The sequence below is a fragment of the Kwoniella shivajii genome, chromosome 10, assembly GCF_035658355.1.
Source record: "Kwoniella shivajii chromosome 10, complete sequence".
NCBI lineage: Eukaryota > Fungi > Basidiomycota > Tremellomycetes > Tremellales > Cryptococcaceae > Kwoniella > Kwoniella shivajii.
Window position 1 is genome coordinate 759,876 of NC_085917.1, and position 26,608 is coordinate 786,483.

Consider the following 26,608-nt stretch of genomic DNA (forward strand, 5'->3'; position numbering starts at 1 on the left):
CAAAGTCGATACTACTGACTACCTTTCTGTCTCCAAGAAAGCCAAGCCACAGTGATATTCGCCTTTCCTTTGACAATCATTCAGCAAGGGGCAGACCAATCCATTTCATTCACTGAATGCCTTTCGATCGGTTCGGGTCGTACTGCTAGATCGAAAAGGTGGTCTCTGCCACAAAGTGATTATTTCATATTATGATTAATTGTGATTGTGCCACTTTTGGTTCATACGCGATTCATTCTGATTCAAAGACGCGTTTGATTTGGAAGGATTGAACATTACTTGTTCCACTTTTTCAACTTTCAGTTTGACATAACGCTGCAGAACAACTATTGTGTCACTACATTGGACTCCCTCTCGCCTCAAAACAGCAAAATGGCTCACCATATCGACCCAGTCAACCTCACTCCCATACCGCCGTTGCTTGATTCATACACGTATCATTCGAAGTTACCGGATTCCATAGATGGACAAGTGAAAGATGGTGATGAAGGCTGGATGATGGGTATTGATGAGGCTGGACGAGGGCGTGAGTTCAGCTCTCAAGCTTCCTTCCCCCTTATCCTTGTAAGACTCAGTAGCTGATACTCAGACTATGTCATAGCCGTACTAGGTCAGCCGATTACAGCCCGAACTGGTATGATAGGCGATTAGCTGATATAGCATAATATAGGACCGATGGTTTACGCGGCTGCTTATTGCCCTATATCATTCAAATCGACATTAGAAGAGATGGGATTTGACGGTATGTGATTCATCTCTTATAGTCTCTTTACTGACATCGAGAAGAAGGATAAGATTTGATGACAATTTTGGATGGAATATAGATTCAAAGGCACTTTCAGCTGATACTAGACAATCACTCTGGGAATCATTTGACGTGAATCCCGAACTATGTTATTCTTCATCTTCATTGTCTCCACAAGCTATATCAGCTGGAATGTTGAGAAGAATACCTATAAATCTAAACAGGCAAGCCGAGGTAAGCTAATTGATCGCCAGCGTGATAGCACGGATCATTAGCTGATTTATTTAACTTGTATGATAGGATGCGACGGTTGGATTGATCAAAGATGCTTTAGACAGAGGTATAAATATCAAGGAGGTAAGTCAAAATCAATGGCCTTACTGATAAACTTTCTTCTTGAGCTGATAAGAACTACTTCTTTGTTCTTGTATATATCCTCATACTCACTAATCTGTTTCAATCGATAATGAACGCAGTGCTTCGTAGACGCTTTAGGACCAGCACCACAATGGCAAGCTCGTCTAACAGCCATATTCCCTTCTATATCATTCACAGTGTGTCCCAAAGCAGATAGTCTTTTCAAGATCGTAGGAGCAGCCTCTATAGTAGCTAAAGTCACCAGAGATAGATATGTACACGGTTGGGTAGATCCTGAAGACGAGTAAGTAATCAAAATCTACCTCTCTCAGCGGTTATCAGTGTCGGTTTTATGATCTGCTTTCTGACTTCTTGCATTACAGGGATATGCCAAAAGGAGATATCGATATTGATGGGGAAGAAGGAGTAGGGATTGGTAGAGGATCAGGGTATCCTTCAGATCCTAAAACTCAAGCTTTCCTCAAAGAATCGATAGATCCTATATTCGGTTACAAAGGGATAGTCAGGTTCTCATGGGCAACAGTCAAAGTCCTTTTAGACAAACAAGGCGTAGAATGTAAATGGTACGTTGTATTGCTATAATGAGTCTCAGATCCCGATAATGAGTCCCAGATCCCCTTCCACATACTGTATACATCTTGTCAAGGCGTATCAACCGATTAACGTATAATTTGCAGGATTGACGATAATACTCAACCATCAACTGCGGGCTGGTTTGGCGCTGATGCAGACAATGGAAGACCTAAAATATGGCGAGATATAGGTGTATCCGGTGTTGGGGAGTTATGAGTCTTCGTTGCGTTGTATTTGATTCATACAATGGTCTCGATAGATAGTGCCCATTCATGTTGTAAACATAAGTAAAAAATGCATAATGTACCAAAGAAGTGAAATGTCATCTGTCTTCAATGCTAAATACAAGAGGAATCCAAAGATAATATCAGAGCCATAAATCTAAATGGCTTTGTTATCCCTCATTTTCCTCATTTCTTCTCTAACTGATCTATCCCAATACTTATCAGCTAATATATTTGATTCCCATAATGAAGTAGCGAAAGGATTCAATAATTGTGGATCATCAAATTCCGGTTTATAGACACCATCAGACATTTTTTCTTCTGTATCTAACATTGATTCCAACTTAGGTTCTTTCGCCATTAATTTTCTTGAAAATGCTATTGCTTGTTTTGCTGTTATCGGAGGGAAATGCAGTGAACATTCGATCAATCTCTTTGAGAAACTTGCAATTCTATAAGGAGGTGATCTGCCTGCATTCCTACTGAAGAAACTTGATTCAAGACATTGTAATAATAAAGTTGATGTCGATAGTTTATTCACGCCGCTCGACCGTGCCGTCGTTGAAATCAGAGGTGGGTCTTCTATCCCGGTATCTAATGAGATAGGTCTCAATAATCCGAATAAATGATTGATGAAATCTCCTAAATCAATATTCAACGCTTCACCTTGACCTGACAAGATTTCAAACGCAGTCGATATTGATAATAGTCTAATTCTAATTCTATTTGATGCACCAACTTGATCAAATTTGTTATTTGGATCTTCATCTTCGTCATCTGAGCCATCGTTGGTCTTGTTATCTTGATCATATGACAATTGGTCCGATATGATCTTCCTCAACACAGCAAGTAAATCACGGAAGAAATCGATATTGATGAAATGCGCATAAGCGGATATACCTTCTAATGCAGATGGCAACAAAGGTGTTCGAGTCGGTGACTTCAGTATTGAGAAATATAGTACAAAGAGGTTTTTGAGAGTCTCGGTTTGCTAAAAGAATGAGTGTAATCAGCGATCAGATACGATCCTATACTAGTGTCTAGTGTAGCTGAAACGCTCATTGATTGACAATGAATACTCACAACTTGAGCTCTTTCCTCTTTATCAACTTCAGCTTCAGCCTCTTTCATTTCTTTTTCAACTTCCTTTAATTCCTTTTGTTTCTTCCTTTGGTTTTTCGTTGCCCACTGTTTCCGTATATCTGATTTGAATTTTTTGGCTTCGGTAGGTTGATCTTTTTTGTCTCCTGATCCACCTCCTGCTCCTCCTTTAGCGTTCTTTCCACGTTTCATTTGATCCAATTCATTCCTTAATCTCAAATGGAGTAAGCAAGTTAGAACGTTGGGGTTTACTTGGAAGTGTCTTTCTTTGATCATTCTCGCTATCAATCGAACCAAAGTCTGAGCATGAACACCGGAGATATCGTTTCGGAATACTGAAATGAAAGTCTCAAGAACCAAGTCGGCATCCTACGTTATATAGGAGTCAGGTCATATCCCGCCTGTGAGAAAACTTGACAAAGAGACAAACTCACGCTATCCCAGCCTTTCCTGCCTAGCTTTCCGACCAGAACACCCATGAGATTTTCACTGAAGTTGAAGTGGGTCACGCCAACCAACAATTCGCACATACACCTTAAACTTAGACTGGCAAGAGGTGAACGGCCTATATCGGAAAACGATAACGTCAGCTAATATCACCGGTGCATAACGGGAATCAGGTAGCTTACGCTTGATTTCCTGTTCGAGCATCTTCAAATATCCTTTGTAACTCTTTACTAGCAACTTTTCTCCTTCTCTTAACCTCTTCACCTCATCTCTAACCTTCTCAGCCTCTTCAATCGCAGTGAGGTCACGGATTCGGTACCCTACATGACATGAATCAGCTGTGGCCCATGATGACGATTCAAAAACCGATGGCACGTACCAGGAATAAGATCTTTGTATACCGCTAATTGAGATAAGAATGCTAGACCTCTTATTGATGCTGGGACGGGCAAATTACTCTCTCCTTCGTCCAGCGAAGGGACGGTAGGTAAAGCGAAGGTTGATAATCTAGTCAAGACGGGGCCCTGCGGAAACGCATCTAGATTAGTACAATGTCCATAACAAGTTTGCCAGGCTGCTTAAGGGGGGCCGGCTTCATCCAATCCCTTGATCCAAAAACCTTTCGCTAAGCGTAGATATCGATAATACTCACAATATCAACCAGTTCACCTCCAGCTAAAATTTCAGCACCTAAAGCTGCCATTTGTTCTTTTGCACTTTCTAGCCTTTGCGCATTCTTCCACCCTTTCATTCCGACAATCTCTGCAACACCCATTCTACCGAATTTACCTTTTTGTCCAGCCATTTTCTCAGCTTGTTGACCATCATCTGAATCTTCATCTTCCTCCTCTTCCTCTTCTTCCTCGGTATCACTCGGCGGTGGAGGAGCTGGTTTTTTCTTCGGTTGAGGTATTTGGATTTTGGTTGATCCTTCTACCATTTGGATTTCACCTGTCGGCAATTTGATCGGTAATCTTCCTACTTCAACTTGATTTTCATCTTTATCTTCTTCGTTAATCTTGGGCTTTGAAGCCAATTTTGATCTACGAATGGCTTCATAATCCGTTTCATCTTCCAACCCTTTCTTTCCCTTTTTACGTCTTTTCGAATCCACTAGGTCAACATCTTCTTCTTCCTCACTTGGTAAATTATCAAAAGCAGCTACGACATCATCTTGATCTTCATCAGAAGTCATATCTAACGAAGCTCCAGAATCGTATACGCTATCTTCGTCATCATCGTCGTTTGAGCCAGAATCGAGGCCATCTTCTGAACCAGAGATTTCCACTTCATCATCATCTACATTTGAGCTTAAGTCAGAATCGAGCTCTGGGTCCGAATCGAAATCATAATCTTCCGAGTCAGATTCTCTTGAAGGAGGTAAAGGTATTTTCAACTTTTGTCTTTTCAATTTAGGTATAGGTTCACGCTCCTTTGATAAATCATGTAACCTCTTTGTCTCTTTTACAGACCTGAATCATACCATGCAGGTAAAGTCAGCTAGCAAATCATTTTCACCGCAAAACTGCGAACATCACCACAAGTCTCATACGCAAATGATGGACTGGATGAATCAGAATTCAACATACCTCGATAACGCCCCTTCGTCTACACCAAGTAAGAATCTAGCATTCCCAGCTTCCATACCTTCTTCTTCACCTAAGTCATCTAATTCATCCTCATCTTCATCTTCATCCTCGTCTATTTGCGTTCTCGTTGATTTCCCTTTAGCTGCAAAAGTGGTTTTTGGTATGGGAATAGATTTTTGATCCCTCAATTTCACTTTTTTAGGTTGCTCAGGTTTCCTCTTTGGTTTTCCAGTAGGTCCCGTCTCTGCTACGTTGCTGTCCTTTCCCTTGGATGGCTTTGACTTCTTGTTACCTCCCTGTAGGTCATAGGAAGTCAGTATGTATTCACTACACGAAGTTGGATTGCAAGGAGGTCAAGACATACCTTTGAGGAAGGAAGGGGGGCGGGAGCTTTACGCTTTCCTAAAGCTTTATTGGATGGTTTGGCCATCTTTCCTAATCTTTTATCTTCGTGAGTCGTTGCCCAGATGTCTAATGAAAGATTGTATGGATAGAAAAGTAGAAATTTGTGACAGAGATATACTGCATTTTTCTTATGTTTTCGAACTTTTTGTGGTACAGAGTTCGAAGCTGCAAGATTCAAAACTTTTCACGTGACTTGACGGGAGATTTGATCCCGTTGCCACCGGTATGCAAATGAATGAATGATGACGAGAAGAACGATGATGGTGATGAAGAGCATTCGACTGACATGCGAATGATCCTGATTGATACTGTCTTTCATGCAGATACGGGACCAATCCAATCTTGTCAATCACCAAGGAACTACCATCAATATAGTCAGACTATAACGAGCTGATCATCACATTATTTAGCAAAATTCGGTCATCAACCTCTATCTCTATTTACATCCCGAATCTCATCCTTTTTCTCCTTCTAATCTGCTGCTGGACCGCAACGATGACAGCGGCCAACCAAGCACCTGTCAAACCCATCAGTATCAACCCCGAAGAAACATATATTCAGATATCATACACGACATCTGAACCTCCTAAACTCGCCTATCAAGGTGTTGAATTAGAATACAAAGGTCCAGTGGGTGAACTGAAGGGAGAAGGTATATTTCAGGTCTTGCATCAAGATAACGCATCGCCAGTAAAGAGAAGCGAAGAATTATGGTTGAATAAGAAAGACGGTTTGGTCAAAGAACTGAAAGGCTTAAATGGGGTTACAGGGGTTAATGCAATGGGTGAATTGAAGATGAGGAGTAAACGAGAGGAATTTTAGTTGGTTTTGGGTTGTACGCTTTTCGTTTGACTCATCATTGAAGGCCCACAACCAAGAAGAAGGGATGAGAATACGTTTTGTGACATACTACGAACAACGATACATTATATCTGTAGACGAACGAAACATGTTGTATATAATTACGCAAGCCAACGATGGATGAATAAAACACCAAGATGTATACAAATAACGACTGGAAACAGCCTTCGATGTTAGTTGATCTGGATGTTTCATGGAGGTAGACTGGCTATTTCCTCTCGAACAGTTTGAGCTCTTTGTGCACGTTGTAATTGTATAGGAGCAGACTGTGAACAAGGTCAATTGATCAGTAACTTCTCTAAAACTATTGACAAAGTGATGGATCGAATCGACGAAGAATAAGGAAAACTTACTTTTGCAACTTCCGCTAAATTATCAATGACAACTTTGAAAGTTTCCTTAACTTCTTCATGTCTTGGTGGGGGAGGTATTTCCTTCTCCAGATCTTTCTCATCTACTCTCATATCGGTATTGTATCAGCTTCTATTCACGCAAGCGAGATCTCGTGCCGTTTATGAGTCTATTCATTGGGATAAAGGGGATTGATAATTCACCTTCTTTACCTTCTTCTTCATCAGGATACCATTCAGCATCTACCCTTCTGATCTCTAGGTCTTCTTCTACACGATACATAGCTTCCGGCAACCTTTTACGTTTCTCAGCCATATCAGTTTCCCACCTTACTCTTTCAGTCTGTAATGACCATATCGTTCGATCGAGAGTTTCATCGAATCCTTCGGTTGCTATATCACATTTAGATTAGATTTGATGTACAAGAGCGAACCGGAAGAGTACTTGGTTATATATGGGTGCACATCCTTGGATGTGTACATATGTGGACTTGGCAACGAAGAATGTCTCGATACTCACCTTCGACATAATCTTCATAATTCTGTCCATTTACTTGTAAGTTATATCTACTCATTTCGAACATTCTTTCTCGTATCTATGAAAAGAACAGTCAGTCATCGCAGACTTTCCACAGTTCCTTATACGATGCGGTTTTCCAACGATCTCATGTCCCACTTCTCTTCTACTAATCCTATCCAGAAGGCCAAAGATTGAACCTCAGTCCGTCTGCGTCTCAACAACTCACCTTGCCTAGTCGACCTTCCAATTCCTTTCTGATCACCTTGGAAGCATCTCCATCTTTACCGCCTGGGATCGTGGCGAGTCTCGTTTCCATGGCCGCCATCAACGCCGAGCTGACATTGTCTTTTACTCTCAACCATTCTGGTTCACGGTCGATTATCAGTCGAGATAATGATGGTTCATCCATTTGAGTGGGAGAGACTATGATCGAGGGTCGGGGTGTTGAGTCTGTCCTTTATTGTTCGCCGAGCTTGGATGCCTGATAGATGGCTATGATGACTTTTGACATATCACTTTGGACTGATGATGTTGGATAGGAATGATGATACAACGCAATGTTTATCTTTTCCCCCTCTCTCCTCTCTTGAGCTTCGACAAAGTTGATTTCTTCGTTTTGGATTTGTTTACACGCTTTAAACCATATATTACGTAATTATTCACACCGTCATGTCGAATCTCGGGCGCGGTTGTCTTTTTCCTCGGTGTGGGATGAGTCAACTGACATGAATCTCAACTCTTCCATTCATCTCTTTCCTTCCAACAACCGATGAAGTGGTGATATCGCAACCAAACTTTGGGAAGTTCTGATGTCGGGATCCGTCAACCCATTCGCAGAGGCGATGAGACGTGGAAGTGAGAGGGAAGAAAGCGATAATGATGAAAGTTTAGGAGTTGAATTAGAGCGACAGATATCACAATTCAACGGTGAGCTATTCTCCATCACTATAATCGCTGCAGATATACTGAATTGCCAATGTCTCCTATGGATGATGGTGCATAGACATGAAATCAGCTGTAAGCTTCAATAAACGGCTCTGACCTTGGGTACTTTCAGCTGACGTTAGTCTACGCTCGTGAATAGATCGACCAGATGACCCCTTTATTCACCAATCTTCGAAACCAGTGTAAAAACCTCAAAGATCGCAAGGAAACTCTTGAGAACGATGTAAATACCCGAACAAACGAAATCACCAAACTCAATTGTGAAATACAGAATCTCGCCACTGAGAAAGAGTTCTTGTCAAATACTGCTTATCTGGCCAACAACAAAGATGGTACATCGTCATCTTCATCTTCCTCACAGAACCTCTTACAAGAGGGAGATGTGATAGGAAAGCTGACTAGACGCAATTGGTTGTTGGAAGAACAAGTGAGACATGTCAAACAAGAGACGATCGACATGAAGAGAAGATGCGAGGAAGACATAGAAAGAGAAAGAGCTATTTCATCAGGATTAAGAGATAGGATTTCTGATCTTGACACTAGGAGAAAGAATCTCAAAGATGTCAAAGATCGGAATGATATCACAATCAGAGAATTGCAAAGTCAAATAGATATCGTACAAATGGAAATCAGAGATATACATGAAAAAGCAAACAAGGACAAAGACGATTTAGAAGATTCTTTGAGAAAAGAAAAGAAGGAATTGGTTAAATTGAAAGAGGAATTAGGTGGATTAAGAGCAGAAAGAGAAGCTGCTTTGGCGGAGGTTAGAAAGATGAAAGATGATATTGCAGCTCAAAGTATTAAAAGGTAAACTTGCACTTCACCTTACATCGTAGTCAACTAGCTGATGATCTGCTTTTATCTTTTTAGTCCTCCCCGCATCTTACAGCCTCAAAATCCAAATTTACCACTCTCGCAAATCTCTACTCAACCTATGACACCTACAAAACCTGTATCATGTAAACCTTTTACACCACTTTTCACTTCTCCTTCAAGTCATGCTCAAGCAGCATCCCCATCTTCCGTCGCAAGACAGCACTCACACCTTCAAGCTGCTTATACACATTTGCAGAAGACTCATAAATCACTGAAGAACCAATATGATAATTTGAGGAAAATTCATCAAGAAGATATCGATCATATGAAGAGATATCAAGCTTCACAAATTGAACGAAAGAAGAAGAAAGAAGAAAGGAAATCGAAAAAGAAAGATGAACGGTCTTTATCAAATAGTCAATTTGGAGGAGAAGGTTCAGTCCTCAGTTCAGGAACAACAGTACATAATGAGACTAAGGTTGGTCTAGTATTGGTGGAAGAAAGTGAATCTGTCCCAAAAAGTCGAAAAAAAAGCAATCGTTCACAGCAAGCTGAGAAACACATCGTGCGAAAAATGGGCGATGAAGAAGAATATATGGCTTATGCCGAACATGACCAATCTGCAGAAATTGAGGAAGGAGTTTGGAGAGTAGACCCTGATATGACAAGTGAAGAACTTGTCAAGGCCATCAATTTGTTTCAATTACCTCAATTGGTCAATCATTCCAGGTCTAATGTCGATAGTTCGCGCAACATACCGAATAGTATACCTCAAGCAGCACTTGCAACTCAAATCACCGATGGACGTCAAACTGAAACTGACACAATTTCGCAGCAACAAACAAGGTCTTCTACCAGGAATGCAAAAGCCGTCGAAAGAGGTGATAATGCTGCTCCTGCAGTACCTCAACCACAAACAAGCTTATCCACACCTCGTCCTTTACCCGCTCAAAGCAAGAGGTTCATTCAACCTGCTCATGTAACCCCTTGGTTAGGCATAACTTCTGGCACTCCAGCCAGCAGTTCGAAAGATAGACGCAAACTTGGGCCTACCAGGAGCAGGGTATTGGACTTGAATGATGAGGATGATTTCGCTTCTCCACCTGATGAGACCTACACTCCTACATCTGCCAAAACCCCTTTAATCAGGGATCGATTGGGCAAAACTTCGGCTGTTGGTGGAGGAGATTCTTTGAGAAAAATGCTAATGAAACACGCCTACCCTCAAAATGAATATCATCGAACTCCTGCTCCCCTCGTTGGTCAGCGAAGCGGTACTTCAGTGGAGCTCAATGCCTCTATGGCAGTTCAGAATACCCTTTCCACCCCCACTGGCACATCCATGAGGAAACGTAAAATTGCTGATCTGGAGACAGGAGGATTGACACCTGCCGAGAAAGCAACAAAGTTGAAAAAGTTGGCAAAAATGCCTGCTAGTGAGAAGAGAGAACTTTATGCTTCGTACAAGGGAAAAGGAAGATATGTCCGACCAGAAGAAGTGTGAGTACTTCTCTCACAACCTCATATACGCTGCTATGTCGTTCGGTACATACACAGGAATTAGCTGAACAGTGTTCTGCTTGACAGGAACACGTCAGTTCGAGAGGAATTCGAAATTGATCCTTCGGCCAATGAAGGTGCTAGTTTTGCTTTTCACGATGTGAAACGAAAAAGGTCAGAGAGGAAAAATATGCATGGAGGTGATTGTGAATGCTGTAGAGATGTGAGTTGCCTGTTTTAAGCCTCCATTCGGCATCATCTTCCTTCGACTTCGAAGTCACGATTAGCTAATTTCGAAATCGTGTATATAGTACTACGATGCTGTTGGTGAGATACCAAGATACAATCAAGCTCCGAAATGGCGTGATGGACCTTCAGTAGAAAAGGATGAAGGTGAAGCTGTCAGAGATCACCAAAATATGACATCTAGACACCGAGAGACAGTACGTGCTTGACAGTTGCCAACCCTCCGAGTCATAGCTCATTGAGCTGACGTGGATGTAATGGAACATAGTGGATCAGACCACCTACTCCACCTGGATTCTGGAAAATTGGATTCCCATCCACTCAAGAAATCAGTGAGCAGAATGAACAGGCTGATCAGATGCAAAGAGAGAAAGAAGAAAGGTTGAGGAGAGAAGTCTTGTAAGTCCTGATGATGCTATGTCTTATCGTCTATAATTGTCGGACCGCGCTAGGAGGAAACGCGATTGTGACCCCTTGATCCAGTTGGCCCCGCAGTAGTATAAGGAGATGAGAATGACAAATAGGATCTTCTGGCTGACGTATTTTTCATTATGGACTATAGACAAAAAGATGGAAAATGGAGAAGGAAACACAAATCAACGAAAAGTGATGATTCTACTCAACATCCAGAGTAACTGTCAATGTACTCCTAGCTTGGTTGCCTATGACACTACACATCGAGAAAACGCTTGCTTGTCAGTTTCGTTAGAAACGTCAAGACACAAATGCGATACTGTCTTTGGACTGCTATCAAGACGAAAAACATATTTACGAGACCGCTTGAACCAGCTTCTATGACTTTTTGCAACCAGTTTGTTGATACATATATTCGTAGTTTCGTATTGCACGTTGAATACCATTTCGAGTTGTATATTTGTATGTGTGTATTTCATTATATCACTTTCATCCATCCCATGTACCATGCATTTATCGTTCATGTCAACGTACAAATACGGGAAAATGACAAAAGCTTTATTCGTTCGTCAATCGTTATTCAAGAGACGTTAAGTGATAACCATTATACTGAATTCAGAAAAGACTTGCTTCGCTACATTCATGGTTTTCTCCTTAGACCGCTTGGAATTCTAGGAACGGGAGGAGGAGTATCGCCGTGAATTGTCATTGGTCTTACTGGAGTCTTGACTCCTCCAATACTATCTCTTGGAGCTGGAATTCCTGTAGGTGGTAGAGAAGCTTCTGCTGCGCCTAAAGATGATCTCCTCGTCGATCGTCTCAGATTCGTTGACGCTGATAATGATGGTGGATGTCTATTATTGAACGAAGGCGGTGGTGGACCTTTGCCTATCATATTACCATTATTCCCTATTGCTAAGCGTTTATCAGTTCTTGATGAAGGTCTAGACGAATGGGTTGATGATATCTGGGGTGAAGGTGCTCTTAATGGTCTGGAAAGCTGTGGTAACATCGAAGGTGACATTGGTCTAGATAACGAAGTCATCAGAGAAGGGGACATCGGTCTTGATGAAGTTGGCGTATACGAAGGTGACATCGGTCTATTCATATTATTACTTGTACCCGTAGTCGTATTTGGTGAAAGTGGTGTTTTCATCTTAGGCGTTTGATGTTGACTTTGACTTTCTCTTTTCATGGTCCTGATCGCATTCGTGGTAGGAAAAGGAACTGTAGTAGTATTACTTCTCGCACTTCTTGAAGGTGGCCTAGCAATGATTTTAGATGATGTAGATCTATTTAACCCATTGATATTTGCTAGAGGACTTGGTATACCCGGTCTGGAAGGTAATGAACGTTGAGAAGAGGTAGAACTAGTTTGATTACTTGCACTTGATACTGCTCTATTATTACCGATACCGAACGTGGCATCTAGCGGTGATAACGGTTCTTCCCTTGGCCTCTCTCGAGTTGACGCGTTCATGAACGCATTGGCAGTGGGAGTATCTTGATTATCATCACCGTCCTCTTCACCATCGATTAATACCCATCCATTAGGTGACATCAGTGAGCTGTTCGAACTTGTCATAGGTGTATTATCTCCACTTTTCGTACTTCCATTTAAAGCTGTAACTCTTGGATTGGTCATTTTCGGTTTCGGTTTTGGCTGATCTTTCTCTTTCTCTTCTTTCATTGAAGATGCAGATGCTGTACGTGATTTACTTCCACCAAAACTCAACGGATTCGACACATTCCTTCTTGGTACTTTTGCCACACCTAATTTGTTGTCAGTGGCTTTCAATCTGGCTTGCAGATCATGCAGGAGTTTGAATCCTCTAGATTTAGTCTGTTGATGAGATACCGATGATAATTGTGTTATTCTAGCAGGAGAAGGCTGAGGTATACCTGATCGTGAACGAGTTAAAGCAGGTGATTGAGGTCCAGTAGCCACCCCAGCTAGGTTCCTTGAAGTGGTAGATCTTGATAGAGATGACATGGTAGGTGATTGTGGAATCGACGAGATCAATCTCTTCCGAGGGACAGGCGAGGATAAGGGGATAGATGAAGAAGTTGTACTTCTAGGTAATCGCCTAGCAGGTGATTGTGTCGCTGATATTCCAATCCCAGGTGATTTTGTAGGGACAGGTGGCGGTAATGCTATAGAGGCAGGATCAATCTCATCTTTCAAAGGAAGTTCACGATAAGCGTCTTGAATTGGTGATATTGGGATAGGTTCAGGTTCAGAAATTGATGAAGGCGGAGTTGGTAATGTCATTCGTGAAATTTGATCTCTCAGAATGGATATTTCGTTATTTGCGTCTAAGTGTTTAAGGTGAGGTCTGTCAGCTCAAATGCCCTTTTCTCACAGTCAGATTGCCACAGAAGACTTACCTCTCATCTCGTCTTTTAGCCTTTGGCATTCTTCTTCCATTTCCTGTTTTTGCACTATTTCCTGTTCCAGCAGAGTTTTCTCTTCTATAGCTCTATTGTATTTGCTTTCCAAATCAAGTAAAGAAGAGACTGCCACCCTGGAAACAGACGAAAAATGAGTTAATTATGTCAAGTAAGGCTTAGCGGCTGTACGATACGCAGCTTACCTTTCATTCCTTTCCAGCTCATCATTGCCCATTTCCAAATCTCTCAGAGCGACCAAAGTTTTGTCTCTTTCCGATCGTAAATTATCCATTTCTCTGTGCATCGCAGCTGTAGTGGAGCTATGCAATTTTTGTAGAGCGATTTGCTTTGACTGTGACAGAATGGTACCTCAGCTCAGAAAAATATATTCTTGCATCTGATGACTTCGAACGAGAGGCGGAAATCGCAATGTAGCTCAACTTCCAAGTTCAACTTACCTTCCATTCCTCCTTCTCTATTTCGAGCCTTTTGATTTTCTCCTTTAACTCTCCTTGTACTTTCTCGTTTGAAGCTAGTTCTTGTTCCATTTCATCTTCAAGTTCCTTGGATGATTGTTGAAATTCCTCTAATTGCAATACATCATGAGCTGGTCGAAATATTGTCATCATCTCCGTGCGAGCTCACCTAGTTCAGCTCTTGTTTCAGTGAGCATATCCATTGATTGTCTACATTTCTCCCTATAATGAGCTATCTCGTCTTCAGGAGAGTCAAAACTGAAACTCGGATGAGATGTCAGTGGATTTCGTGATCGTAAGCGCATCTGACTCACGCCATGTCCTCATCATCTTCATCAGATCTCATTGTCGAGCTACTTGGCATTTTATGTACGGAAGCGTTCCCAGATCCGCTCGAGGTGGACAGAGAGTCGAGAGTCGGCAGTCCAGCCGACATGCTGCTGAGCATACAGATGACCTTGATGGAGAAGGCGGAACACCAAAGCAGTGCCAATAGACAACGTTGATGAGATTGAATACAAGTTGAAGCAAAGTATTGTTATTGATTAAGACTTATTATTGCATGTCAACAAACACAAAAGTGCGGGGTAAATTGAGGGGATCAGTTCAACGTCTGCCACATTGAAAATAACGCCGACGGCGTATCGTATGGTGGTGGGGGGTGCTTCTGCAAGTTAAACACAAATATCTTTCTCAACTTTATCATCCTCAACCTCTCTGTCTTTCTCATTTCTCTTGTAACCTCCTCTCTCCGTCATTTAAAAGGTCACAGAAGACCTGCTTCCTCTTTACTTATACGAAGCAGTGATCAATCAAGGAAAAATCATTCGCAAGAAAAAGTGATCAAGTATGAACGCAGACCTGAAAAGGGTTCGCGATAATGCCATTGATGATACTCCTTCTCCGTCTGCCAAAAGGCGTGTGCTAGGTCACGCGAGTCCTCCCATCGCTGATTCGGAAAGTGATGGGGTGGAAGACTGGATGAAAGTCGTTGAAGTGAGTGAACGACCTCTCATTTTACATTTCGGGAAATATGGGTTATCTCCTTAGTCCGTTGAAAGGACAACGATATGTGCTATCTTCTTGGATGACAAAGCCTGAATACAACCAACCAGTCATACGCCTGGTCGAATTTGAGAAAACCAACAAGTGTAACGCGTAAAGTGGCTAACCCTATCTTCGCATGTTTTAGACAAAGCGGAAGGAAGCGATATATCGTCAAATGCTTGAATATCGTCGAGCATCCGAGCGAGAGTCAAAACGAGCCAACGAGGTCGAAGCTCAACGACGAGTGCTGGAAGCTAGCTTTCACGCAGTTGAATTATGCTGGAACCAGGTGAGCTGAATTTGCCCAGACACTGGAAGGTAGATGCTGACAGCTCGCAATTTGGACAGGTCGTTGCTGCTATTCGAGATCTGGGTGGCAAGCAAGAGGTCGGTTTGAAGGAGGAAGAAGTTTTAGAGCGTGAGGATCAACACATCACACAGCTGCAGTTTTGCCTGATTCTCAGAAACAAAGGGAGCTGATCATTACTCATTTAGCGCTTCTTGACCCTCTATCTGTCCGACCCGAACTAGAAAAAGCCATTCAGAGTCGACTACCTCACACCCAACAACTTGTTCGTCGATTCATAGATTTAGCTCACAAGAACGGACATCGACCTTCTTCATCGGATGATATACAAAGCCGATGTTTGAAACTTGAAGCTGAATCAACTTCGTTACGGTCAAATACTAAAATGTTACAAACTCAAATATCATCTCTCACGGAATCAAGGGATAGTGCTCAACGGGAATTATCAAGAGCACAAAAGTCATTAGATCGTCAACGCATGGAATACGACAAAATTGTTCAAGAATATAAAGACGAGTCTTCACGTCAAAGAACGAATACTCCTGGACCTAGTAAACCTAATGGATCAGGTCACGCGACCCCCAATGGTAAAATCGAAGAAGACGTAAAACCGTCAACAATTGTCGGAAACGGTGCTGGTCCATCTGCATCGGGTGCTTTACAAGATACCGCTGAACTGGAACAATTAGCAGATTCTAGATTGAACCAATTGCAATCGTTGAGAAGTGAACAAGCTCAACTCCAACAAGAAGTAGATCGATTGAAAATACTGGTATGCACAATCTATTCCCCTCACGATTGTGATTTATACACTAATACCTTTCTGATAGGCACATCATCCATCTGAAACAGCACTTCGAGAATCACCTTTCTTTCAAGTTTACCTCAATCAACTCTCAACCCATATCAATCGAGCAACTGCCGTTCAAAATCGATTCGAAGCCAGCGAGAAGAAACTCGATGTTCTTCGAGATAGTAATCAGGAATTCCGAGATGCTGTTCTTGCCGAAGCAAAAGCTGAATCAGATGCTTTACGTGCACAAATCGCTAAGCGGGATACTGATCTAGCGAGGCTGAGAGGTCAAAGAGATGAGATGAATGCTGAATTGATGGAAAGAAAAGCAAAAGAGACGGATAAATTAAAATATGCTGAACAATATGAAAATCTGTCTAAAACTCGTCAAGAAAGAATAATATTCCTCAATTCAGAAGTTGGAAGATTAAAAGGTCGACTTGCCGCAAATCATGGAGCGGAGAAATACCTTGAATTCATCAAAGAAGGTGATATAGACGCAGACTACATCAAGTCATTAGAGGAGAAAGTCATTTTAGCTACGGATCAAATAACTGCTTTGAACACTCAACTTCAACGAATATCAGATCCTTCTTCGGCTGAGGAGGAATCACGCATCGGAATCGAATTGGAGGGGGCTAAAAGAGCTTTGGCGAGGTATGAAAGAGTCCTTGGACCTAATCCCGAAGCCAGTGAAGATGTTAGACAATTGGCTGAACAACTGGATGAAAGGGAAAAGGAAAGGAAAGGTCTGGAATTGAAACTATCTGAAGCTGAAATTGTGGGTGGATTATCTCAGCTCTTTGGCGTATGATTATTCCAATGGAAGCTGATTTTTCATTTGACAGGCTACCAATGCGTTGTATACTGAAGTCGAAGGCTTATCCAAATTATGGGAAACACTCGATCAGACGGTTCACAGTAAAGTCTTCGAATTGAAAGATGGAGAATTGAGGATATCCCGTCTAAACACTGAAGTGAGCTAAAAGACTTGTTTTCATCTTTCAGAACGATTAGCTAACGAGTTTCATCGCTCTACTAGAAAGCCAAAGCGGACAACAAATATTTCTCGGCTATGCGAGCTAAAGAAGCAGTGGAAGCAGAATGGAAGCTCGCTCAGAGGACAGTGGAAAAACAATTGAAATTGCTTGAAAGGGCTCAGGAAGTTGAACAAAATTTAAAAATTCAAATAGTGAGTTAACTACATTACAAACAATTGGAAAAAATAGCTGACATGGGATCGTGACAGGCTGCCAACGAAAAAGGTTTGACTTCATTGAAGAATTCTGCATTGGAATTGCAGACTCAATTAGCATCTACAACAGCTGAGAAGTCTCAACTTGAGTTGAGATTGCAACAATCCCAAGCTGCATTAGCTGAGGTACGTGATATCTCCCTTTTTCACCTACTCGTAAATTGCATGTTGACGTCTGCGATTAGGCTCAACAAATCATGCATCAAAGGGTATCAGAAGCTACATCTGAAAAAGAACAAAGAGCTAAACTTCAAGATGAAGTTGAGACTTCTTCAAAGACGATCAAGAAACTCAAAGAACGTCAAGAAGCTATCTCTACTGCTGAAAGAGAGAAAGATATGTCTGCAGGTGAATGGCAAATGAAAGAAGAGAGGGACAAATTATTGGTGAGTATTTTGTCGTTCTACCATTAACTTTTTGATTGAGCTAATGATCGTGTTTTCATAGAAACTCCTTCGATGTTCATGCTGTGAACAGAACTTCAAACAGCAGGTTATTGTCAAATGTATGCACAGTAAGTTGACTCCCACCGGCTCCGTCTAAAGGAGACGCACGTCAATTGACCATTGAGCATTCACAGCATTTTGCAAATCATGTCTTGAAGCTAGAATAGCGTCTAGACAAAGAAAATGTCCAGCGTGTGGATTAGCTTTCGCCAAAGAGGATATACAAACTTTATACTGGCAATAAGCCTCGAATGTTCAGGTCTAGATATTGGAATTCCAATATTGCAAGTGGAGTCAACAACGATAAGGATAGGAGAATGAGCAGAAGTAGACAATCAGTCTCACGGATGTATTCTGGTATTTTGTCGTCATGGATGGAGAATGACAATTACCAATTACTCTCAACTCTTGAAACTCGAAACATGTTTTGTATGATACAAGTTGTACTTTGGCGATAACCTCTCGGCGATAGTCTCTCAAGTAAATACCAGTAGAGGTTCACACGGTTGTATATGAGTCAATGATAAGAACTTCATATTCAGTAGTAAAGTTGCATGCATATGTCAAGCAGTCGTTACTCACACAGTTCTATCCATTCAATGACCAATGCATGAGGTCATGCGAAACAAAACGCAGAGTCATCTTATGGTATTGCGAAGCGCATCACAGGACCAATTCGTTTATATCCCAAATCATGATGCATACATTTTCATACGGTGATTTTTTCTATCTTTTGTACCTTGACCTTCTTCGATAACCACTCCTATGTGACCCGTCCAGACTATTTATGAGTACTGATTCATGATGATCATGGACCAGGACCTTCAGGTTTCAATCTATTTGTGGGTGAAGCGGGCGGAGCCAATTAGCAGCTTTCCATTGTTGGGAAGATCACACTACGACTCGTGAGCTGGTTATGAGTACTCACGATGATCTACCTGCTCTAAGAACCTCATCTACGTTCAAAAGATTGACTGCGATAGTAGCGCTAAGTGATTGTAAGAATGGAATTAGTACAGAGTTCAACCTGGTGTGTTTTCCATCGCATTCGGTGAACCATCCGAGAACGAGGCGTGCTGAGCATTCCCAATGGACTCGCACCACCGTGATCAACATCACTGCCAATCAATAGAAGCTATCTTCCACGCCCTATGCTCCATACTACCATCCTCATTGGTCCCAAAAAAGGGAAATAGTACTCACGCTCCATGTAACATTTGTCTTTTGACTCTATAATTATCCCAAATACCTTCCAAAACAGGGTTCATAGGTTCACCAGACTTCAAATCGAGACCGACAGGGTCATCCGTTTCATCTTGTTCCTGTTGTAAACTGACGATCGAATCTTGTACATCGAATCCACCATTTGATGCTAATGTTTTAGGTATGACCAACATGGCTTCCGCGAATGCCAATACACCTAACTTTGTTCTTCCTTTTGCAGTCGCTTTGAGTGCAGTTTGTAGGTGCGCTGAACAAGCAATTTCAAATGCTCCTGCACCTGGAATCAAGGAATTGTCTTCAATGGCATTCTTAACTGATCGGAATCCATCTCGAAGGGCATCTTGGATTTGGGTCATCGTATGTGCGTTAGGGCCTGACGACGGAGATTGTATTAGCGATTATTTCGCATACGGAGGTGAACCCAAAAGGGAGAGGCCAAATCAGAATTCGAAGGAAACTCACCTTTGACAAGCATGGTAACACTCTTGGGTTCTTTGACGTCCTCAACGAAAGTGTACTTCTCTTCTCCTAAGGTATGTTCATAGACTAATCCAGCCCAACCGAGAACGTCGGGAGTGAGGTCTTCAATCGAATTTTGGGCGATACCACCACAAGCGAATTGTAATCTACCATTGTGAAATGGCGTTAGCATGAAAGCCACCAATTGCTATATTCACTGAACCCCATCTGAAAGTTCGAACCCAATCAAGTGCCACAGCTAGATGAGCCCTGAGTACAGGAAGGATTACACTTACCTCTCCATGTTCCTTCTCTTTGCACGTCTCAAAGCGAAAATACCATTCTTAGCCAAAACATCTAATGACATTGGGTCGATACCTTTTTGATTGATGAGTACGAAATTCTTAGGTTTTTCATCTGATCCAACAGCTACGTCACAAACGGCATTTTTGAATTCTACGATTTTCTTCAATTTTGAATCTACAAATCTTCTTTCGGATTCTACTAATTTCTCTCTTTGATCTGCTGAAGAGTAGAAGAAACCGGAGTTGACCTCGCTAAGAAGATTGCATTGAGATTAGCCGAGAATCATCATGTCGTGAAGGATTGTATCTGAAGGGGGATTGATGTCACAAGTTTTGTTGAAATGACACGGAGCATATTGACAGTTGCGAATAGAGATTGTCACTCACGTTTTTTCATATTCCAACGAAACGTTCATACTTAAAATATAAGCATTTTCAACTCTCTTAGGCATATCAGGGTGTCTTGCACCATGATCCATTACCAAACCTCTAATCAAAGTGGTATCTGTATCTGTTTTATGTTGCATTTTCATGACTTCGATCATATGGAGATCGATTGGATCTCTTGACCCATCTGATTCTTTTGGAGGTTGAATAGCCAGCACAGCGTCGACTACATCAGAAGCTAATTTAGTGGCTAGTCTTGAATGTAATTTAGTGGCTAATGAAGTGTGTGCGACCGAGATGAGGTTTGATCGATCTAACGTAGGTGTTTGTTTGAATGAATCAAGGAACTATTTTACCATTATGGAAGTTTGTCAGCTAGATGCGATCTTGCGCATGATATTGTAAATTGGGTTTGCACAATTGGTTGATGATGCAGCAGAGAGATGAACTACTTACCTTCAAAGCCTCCTTCTTGGCCATGTCAAATCCTTCACCTAATACACGAGGATGTACACCTTCTTGGATATATCTATCTGCTTGTTTCAATAATTCACCAACGAGTAAAACGACTGATGTAGTTCCATCTCCAACTTGTTCATCTTGAGCAACGGCTGTTCGGGCAATCATCGCTGCTGTTGGGTTCTATATACCGTCATACTGTCAGCTTGCGTTGATAGGACATGCTCTTGGTTACTTTTCAGCTGACTTACTTGAATTTGCATTTCGGATAATAGCACTTTTCCATCCTAATTCAGGTAAAACAGAGTCAGCTAACATACCGCCAAACATGAGGAGACATCGGTTAGCTGACTTTTGTCATTTTGATCTGACCAGATCCGTCGACAAGCATCTTGATAGTACCTCTGGGACCTATATGGCGTATTTCGTAAGCACAAAGTTCATTGCGCACGAGCCGTTCTCAATTGATCAGCTTACCAAGATTTGATTTGACTACATTTGCAAGACCCACTGCACCTGCCTGTATATACCCAATTCGTATCAGCTACTAGTTCTTATGGACGATGGACGAAGAACGATAGCTGTAAGAGCAGAGTTCGAAGTGATACGCACAGTGTTCACTTGTAATGCTTGAGTCCTCCTTATACTCTCCGCACGGGGATTGATGAGCTCGATACTACTTGACATATTCGCTACTTTCCTTCCTTTTTTACGTTTCTGTGTTCCGTGAGTGAGGAAATGGGATCAAGGTCTTCCTTCTGTTGGATTGAGAAGATGATTGAGCTTGAATGGAAGGTATGATCACACTTGGAATATCTTGGAAATTCTTTCTTGATACTCGTAAAGTTGGAACTCGACATGAACGCGTATCACAGATGTAACCACTGAAATCTCGAAAATGAGATTATTACATGATCCACGTGGTTGAATTTAAAATAGAGTAATGAATTTATCACATTTTATCCCAAAACGAATGAGTTATGTTGAACGTATGTTGAATTGCCACCCAAAGTCACTTTCGCTTCATTCGACAACATTAAATGTTTGGAACGAGATTGTCATGATAGCATCTGGAATATAGACTAGCTGTGACTTCAGTCGGCCTGTTGGAATTGTCTATCTCGTCACTGATATCATGTCACTGAACAGCGTGGTGAATAACCTAGTCCGTGCAGCAGCGGGCATATCGACCTCTATATCAGACTCGGATCTAGATGCTCACGTAGCCAAGTTACTAGCCGAAGAAGCTAAAGCAAGAGAATTGAAATGGAGTGAACTTGGTTTGACTGGATTATTAGGTAGTTCATTAGATAGGAATGGATCGTAAGTCATTGCCTCTTAGTATTTCTGGTCTTCCACATAATCACTCGGCTCTTCTCCCCATCTTCTGACTGTATCTCCCCTTCCGGAAAGTATATGTTATGGAGCTGAGATTACATCAATAATTTGTAGACCAGATACGAATCTACCGAAAACGAATAAACGATTCTTGGCCTCGGTGATACGTACAGTAGATGGACATAATTCCGCTTTATTGAAATCACAAGCTCAAGCCGCTCAAGATGCGAGACAAGATAGAAGAGGAGGAGGAGAATCATCGTCTTCTTCCACGAGAGGAGGTAGAGGTGTCGGTAATAGATTATTCGGAGGTGCATTGAAAGACATGGGAAGGAATAGTGGACTTAAAGGAAAAGAGAGGGAGAGAGACAGCGGTAATGAGAGAAGCTCAAGGAGACATCATGATGATACTGATGATAGACATAGACATACTTCTAGAAGGGAAAGAAGGGGTGATCGATATGACGATGAGCGGAGCGATAGATACCGCTCTGAACGGGACGGAGATAGAGATAGCGATATGCATAGAGACCGAACGATAAGACATAGGAACGATGAAAACGGACACAGCGCACGTCGTCTTCGACACGATTACCCAGATGAAGAAGAGTATACCAATTACGCAGAACAAAGTCATATCAATAATAATCAACGTCGAAGCATTTCACCCATTATCCAAGATCGAAAAGCTCATCCTCCCCAACATCGGTCAAATCCTCCTTCCCCCCCTCGATCGCCCTCGCCCGCTCCAGCACCCATATCGAAGATGGACAAATATTTCAGTCAAACCTACGATCCAAGATTGGACCTTCCTGCTGTACCTAAAGAAGGGATGATCCAAGATGTAGGATGGGATAATATGTTGGCTATCTTGAAGGAGAAGGGTAAGAAGGTGAGTTTTTGATTTCCATTTACGATCGACAGAAAGTGGAGAAGCTATATTTGCCTTGTTCCGGTAAACATACGATACATTTAACTAAATCATCTGGAGTCCTGTCTCTTATCCAATTGTGAGCCCTTGACGTGTTCCCATGCTGACGCATTTTGCTAGAGACGAAACCAATCACCAACATTATCAGATTCGATCCCCGCTCCACCACCAGGAGTTCTTCCTTCCAAAAGAGCGTATTCTCCAGATACATTGTCTAGGAAATTGGAAAAGAAAGACAGGAGGATCCGCAAAGAAGAGCGTAGGAAAAGGAGAGGTTCAGATTCAGATTCATCTGAAAATGAGAGGGAAAGGAAGAAAGAGAAGAAAAGGAAAGAGCGTCAAAAAGATAAAGAAAGAGAAAGACAAGATGAATTGAAATATAGTGGATTGAAGAAAGAAGGTGGATCGAATAAAGCTACAAGTGGTATATTGGATGGTTATAATTACTCGAAGCAAGGTTCTACCAGAGAATGGGATGTCGGGAAATAAGCAAGTGTTCGGGTAGAGAGAAATCATACTCATTCAAAAGTCATATAATGACTTATATAACCATAGTGTAAATATTGTACCTTCGACCTGCATTTCGTATTCTTGTGCGTCAAGGACAACTTGTCAAACATCTATTCATGCACATAAAGAAGAAACTCGTATCTGTCATTGATTTTCGTGTTAAAAGGATTCTTCAGCCTCAAGAGAGAAAGAGATGGAAGGGAGGTTGAGAAGTGGGTATAGATAGGCAGTGATTCTCTACATGCCAACCCATCCTTTGACGAGCTGAGAGGGATGTTAACTCAAACGATACACGGACGGAGAAGCCAACTTACTGTTCGAGCATAAGGAATGTATGACAGTGAGTACCTATTCAGGATCAGTTGATCAGCATACTTCTGAGTGGACGAGCGAGACGTCAGGGTAAGAAAGCGTTCTATCTTTTCCACTTAACCATCCCATCTACCCTTGACATTCGCTGAGATCCATTTTTAGTGAAAAGAGGACTCACCATAAATATGCCAAATACTGAACAATGACAAATATGATACAGAGTATAGTAGGCAACACGAACGCACTGACAAAAGTCATGATGATAGCAGCGAATAATAGAATCGTGGCTACTACTCTAACAGGTTTAAACATCTTCTCCAATTGAGTTTTAAATCCTATTAAAAACCCTGTGCCTAATAACGAGAGTATTGCTCCTACTGCGAATAAAGCTATTCGAGCAATCAAGACAAGATTAGCAATAGGCCTATATATTATATATCTATATATATGCGATTTCCGTGGGATGATCAGATGTAAGTGAGTGATCGTAAACTTACTGGCAAACGCTCCTGTTGCACCTAAGAAAAGTAATATAGCACCTAAGAGCGATACTCCAAGACCGCCAACGAAACCTTTAGCAATGAATCCTATATCAGCCTTTTCTAATTGCTTTGTTCGCGCGAATAACATAATGGTGAGATGGATGATTCCGAATAGGAATCAGTGAATACAATATAACTCACAGGCTGCAAATCCACCAATTCTTTGCGTTCTAGTTAATCCCAATCCTGAATAAGCAGATTGATTCTATGTAGGGTCGTGAGCATAAGTCAGTTTACGATTGGATATGATAGGATGATTCGTTATCAACCAAGTTGAAGTGAGAATAAAGCTTACTCCGCCGAATATGGCATCGTCGGTCTGAGCTTCCAAGTCTGGTTAACGCAAGGTGAGGAGAAGGAGGAATTAAGTGAAGTCGAGTGGGATGATGTGTGCCATTATGGTGATATTCGTTCGGGAATGAGTCAATTCCGTCAGACGATGTTTAGAATCGATGGAGGATATGGCATTGCGGGATGATGAGTGGATGTGCAGGTGAGAAATCAAAAAATATCAGCTCATTTAGCTATCTTTGACAAATGCTAGAAAGGAGGTCAGTCCAAGTAGTGAAAGTGAAAACGTACTAAACCACTTTCTTGACATTTTTGTACTATGTTCCGATTGGAATCGCTGATCAAGTATACGATGTGATTGATCAATGAGAAGCAGCTTTTCTGATCGGTGTCACTTTTGCTTTTGATGTGTTATCGTTACTGTTACTGTCGTTGTTGTCGCTGTCGTTGTGACCACCTCCCACGTCGCGTCTGATGACTTTTGAAATTATTGTTGTTGTCCAATTCAATCGAACTACTGAATTTATTTATTATGCCCATATAAGTTGCAACCATTATGATAGCATGTGTTGAACACGTGTTCATCACATCAAATCTTGTTATTTGCCACCCAATCCAGTCATCAACTCATCATCTTTTTTTTGTTATTTTTATCGTTGTTCTTTGATCGATATTGATCGATAGCATCGTTGGGCTACCCTCTTTTCTCACCCTTCGACTGACAATCACATACATACTGTGCGAGACTGATCATCGTTGGAGCTGCTTCTTTTCCTGGATCAGAGAGAAACGATATCATACACAAGCTCATCATTCCTTGACCTAAATCAAGGAGGAGGGAGGTTCTTCCTCCTCGATCAAACAAATACAGAATCATGGCATCCCCTTCTTCATCTTCCTCCTCCTATAATCCACCTTCATCTCCTCACTCACACACAATTCCGTTACCCGATCCAACGATCAATCACTTACTATCCATACCACCACTGCTTAATGAGATATCACCTTCTCTAGCCGCACTTCACATGGCAAGATTAAGATTGATATTGGCCATCCCTGCTGCGAGGAATAACACATCTCACTTAGGTGGCTGGTGTAATCTATGTGGTGGATTACGTCTTTCTCAAGGTGGAGCCGAATCTAATATTGGAAGTGGAAGTGGAAGTGGAAGTGGTGGTGGAAGTGGATCCGAAGTTGATAAATTACGAAAATCAGATATACCTACTTTTATCAAGAAACAAATATACACGAATAAAAGGAAATTATCTTATAGGAATGCGATCTGTGGAACGTGTGGTGAAAAATACCAAAAACCAATTCCGAATAGAGAAACATTAAATTCATTTCCACCTTCAAGGAGATTAAGAAGGATTAATAGAAAAGATCAAGATTGGATTTCATCTACAAAGGATGTTGACGTTGACGTTGATATAGATCAAGAGAAGATGAAAATCCAACATACCAAATCAGACAAACAAGATAAACAAGATCAACAAGGTAAACAAGATAAACAAGATCAACAAGGTAAACAAGATAAACAAAAGGATCATTTAACAGAATCATCAGAGATTGGATCAAATCACAATCCCGATATCACCTCAATCAGTCACTCGTCTTCTGGAGTTATTTCCTCAATTGACCCGAATACAGATATCATAATGGAACCCACCCCCCTTGCTCCTCCTCCGAAACTGTTAACAAGACCATCCCTCTCACATATCCCAAATTCATCGCCCAACTTGCCTACTTATCCTCAACCACCACCAACTCACCAACCGTCCTCATCTAATTTGACAGCAAAGAAAACTTCCGGAGGCGGAGTGGTGAAGAGGAAAAAGAAGTCTGGTTTAGCTAAATTACTAGCTGAGAATAAGGAGAGGGAGATGGTCAGTCAGGGTTCAGGTGGTATGTGGGGTCTGGGATAGGTGAGACACTTGTCATCAGAACATGAAAAAGATTCCAAAAATTGTGGAATCAGCATTGTATCTTGCTCTTCAGCGCAACCATATCAGTGGGGT

The 26,608-nt window shown here is 41.6% G+C and overlaps 11 protein-coding genes across 11 annotated transcripts; 6 read left to right on the top strand and 5 right to left on the bottom strand.

Moving 5' to 3' along the window:
• Positions 1–372: 372 nt before the first annotated feature.
• IL334_007172 (ribonuclease HII) lies at positions 373–1,912 on the top strand (the record flags this gene model as incomplete). The annotated part of the gene is made up of 7 exons (XM_062938866.1): positions 373–526; positions 671–742; positions 825–979; positions 1,046–1,102; positions 1,222–1,406; positions 1,486–1,686; positions 1,801–1,912. 7 exons carry the CDS (start codon positions 373–375, stop codon positions 1,910–1,912), a joined length of 936 nt encoding a protein of 311 aa, XP_062794917.1.
• Positions 1,913–2,077: 165 nt separating this feature from the next.
• IL334_007173 (uncharacterized protein) lies at positions 2,078–5,487 on the bottom strand (the record flags this gene model as incomplete). Its single annotated transcript, XM_062938867.1, has 8 exons — positions 2,078–2,911; positions 3,004–3,390; positions 3,456–3,586; positions 3,651–3,788; positions 3,848–3,992; positions 4,121–4,940; positions 5,058–5,353; positions 5,422–5,487. 8 exons carry the CDS (start codon positions 5,485–5,487, stop codon positions 2,078–2,080), a joined length of 2,817 nt encoding a protein of 938 aa, XP_062794918.1.
• A 470-nt stretch (positions 5,488–5,957) lies between these two features.
• IL334_007174 (uncharacterized protein) lies at positions 5,958–6,284 on the top strand (the record flags this gene model as incomplete). The annotated part of the gene is made up of 1 exon (XM_062938868.1): positions 5,958–6,284. The coding sequence occupies one exon, from the start codon at positions 5,958–5,960 to the stop codon at positions 6,282–6,284; it is 327 nt and encodes a 108-aa protein (XP_062794919.1).
• A 230-nt stretch (positions 6,285–6,514) lies between these two features.
• Positions 6,515–7,602, bottom strand: IL334_007175 (uncharacterized protein; the record flags this gene model as incomplete). Its single annotated transcript, XM_062938869.1, has 5 exons — positions 6,515–6,589; positions 6,677–6,777; positions 6,887–7,066; positions 7,194–7,269; positions 7,420–7,602. 5 exons carry the CDS (start codon positions 7,600–7,602, stop codon positions 6,515–6,517), a joined length of 615 nt encoding a protein of 204 aa, XP_062794920.1.
• Positions 7,603–8,002: 400 nt separating this feature from the next.
• Positions 8,003–11,106, top strand: IL334_007176 (uncharacterized protein; the record flags this gene model as incomplete). The annotated part of the gene is made up of 7 exons (XM_062938870.1): positions 8,003–8,120; positions 8,197–8,210; positions 8,278–8,948; positions 9,012–10,457; positions 10,545–10,680; positions 10,769–10,900; positions 10,972–11,106. 7 exons carry the CDS (start codon positions 8,003–8,005, stop codon positions 11,104–11,106), a joined length of 2,652 nt encoding a protein of 883 aa, XP_062794921.1.
• Positions 11,107–11,757: 651 nt separating this feature from the next.
• On the bottom strand, positions 11,758–14,420 carry IL334_007177 (uncharacterized protein; the record flags this gene model as incomplete). Its single annotated transcript, XM_062938871.1, has 6 exons — positions 11,758–13,433; positions 13,506–13,642; positions 13,712–13,860; positions 13,967–14,094; positions 14,154–14,242; positions 14,299–14,420. The coding sequence occupies 6 exons, from the start codon at positions 14,418–14,420 to the stop codon at positions 11,758–11,760; spliced, it is 2,301 nt and encodes a 766-aa protein (XP_062794922.1).
• Positions 14,421–14,833: 413 nt separating this feature from the next.
• IL334_007178 (uncharacterized protein) lies at positions 14,834–18,076 on the top strand (the record flags this gene model as incomplete). Its single annotated transcript, XM_062938872.1, has 11 exons — positions 14,834–14,980; positions 15,177–15,320; positions 15,380–15,449; positions 15,527–16,110; positions 16,169–16,912; positions 16,980–17,108; positions 17,174–17,323; positions 17,381–17,512; positions 17,572–17,772; positions 17,834–17,900; positions 17,967–18,076. 11 exons carry the CDS (start codon positions 14,834–14,836, stop codon positions 18,074–18,076), a joined length of 2,478 nt encoding a protein of 825 aa, XP_062794923.1.
• Positions 18,077–18,640: 564 nt separating this feature from the next.
• On the bottom strand, positions 18,641–21,353 carry IL334_007179 (T-complex protein 1, zeta subunit; the record flags this gene model as incomplete). Its single annotated transcript, XM_062938873.1, has 11 exons — positions 18,641–18,668; positions 18,761–18,820; positions 19,036–19,429; positions 19,519–19,682; positions 19,812–20,072; positions 20,208–20,554; positions 20,664–20,849; positions 20,918–20,953; positions 21,019–21,077; positions 21,144–21,186; positions 21,279–21,353. 11 exons carry the CDS (start codon positions 21,351–21,353, stop codon positions 18,641–18,643), a joined length of 1,653 nt encoding a protein of 550 aa, XP_062794924.1.
• A 448-nt stretch (positions 21,354–21,801) lies between these two features.
• IL334_007180 (uncharacterized protein) lies at positions 21,802–23,424 on the top strand (the record flags this gene model as incomplete). Its single annotated transcript, XM_062938874.1, has 3 exons — positions 21,802–21,989; positions 22,119–22,896; positions 23,056–23,424. The coding sequence occupies 3 exons, from the start codon at positions 21,802–21,804 to the stop codon at positions 23,422–23,424; spliced, it is 1,335 nt and encodes a 444-aa protein (XP_062794925.1).
• Positions 23,425–23,682: 258 nt separating this feature from the next.
• Positions 23,683–24,900, bottom strand: IL334_007181 (uncharacterized protein; the record flags this gene model as incomplete). Its single annotated transcript, XM_062938875.1, has 7 exons — positions 23,683–23,709; positions 23,760–23,793; positions 23,936–24,146; positions 24,255–24,329; positions 24,441–24,504; positions 24,595–24,632; positions 24,882–24,900. 7 exons carry the CDS (start codon positions 24,898–24,900, stop codon positions 23,683–23,685), a joined length of 468 nt encoding a protein of 155 aa, XP_062794926.1.
• A 565-nt stretch (positions 24,901–25,465) lies between these two features.
• IL334_007182 (uncharacterized protein) lies at positions 25,466–26,515 on the top strand (the record flags this gene model as incomplete). The annotated part of the gene is made up of 1 exon (XM_062938876.1): positions 25,466–26,515. The coding sequence occupies one exon, from the start codon at positions 25,466–25,468 to the stop codon at positions 26,513–26,515; it is 1,050 nt and encodes a 349-aa protein (XP_062794927.1).
• Positions 26,516–26,608: the final 93 nt, after the last annotated feature.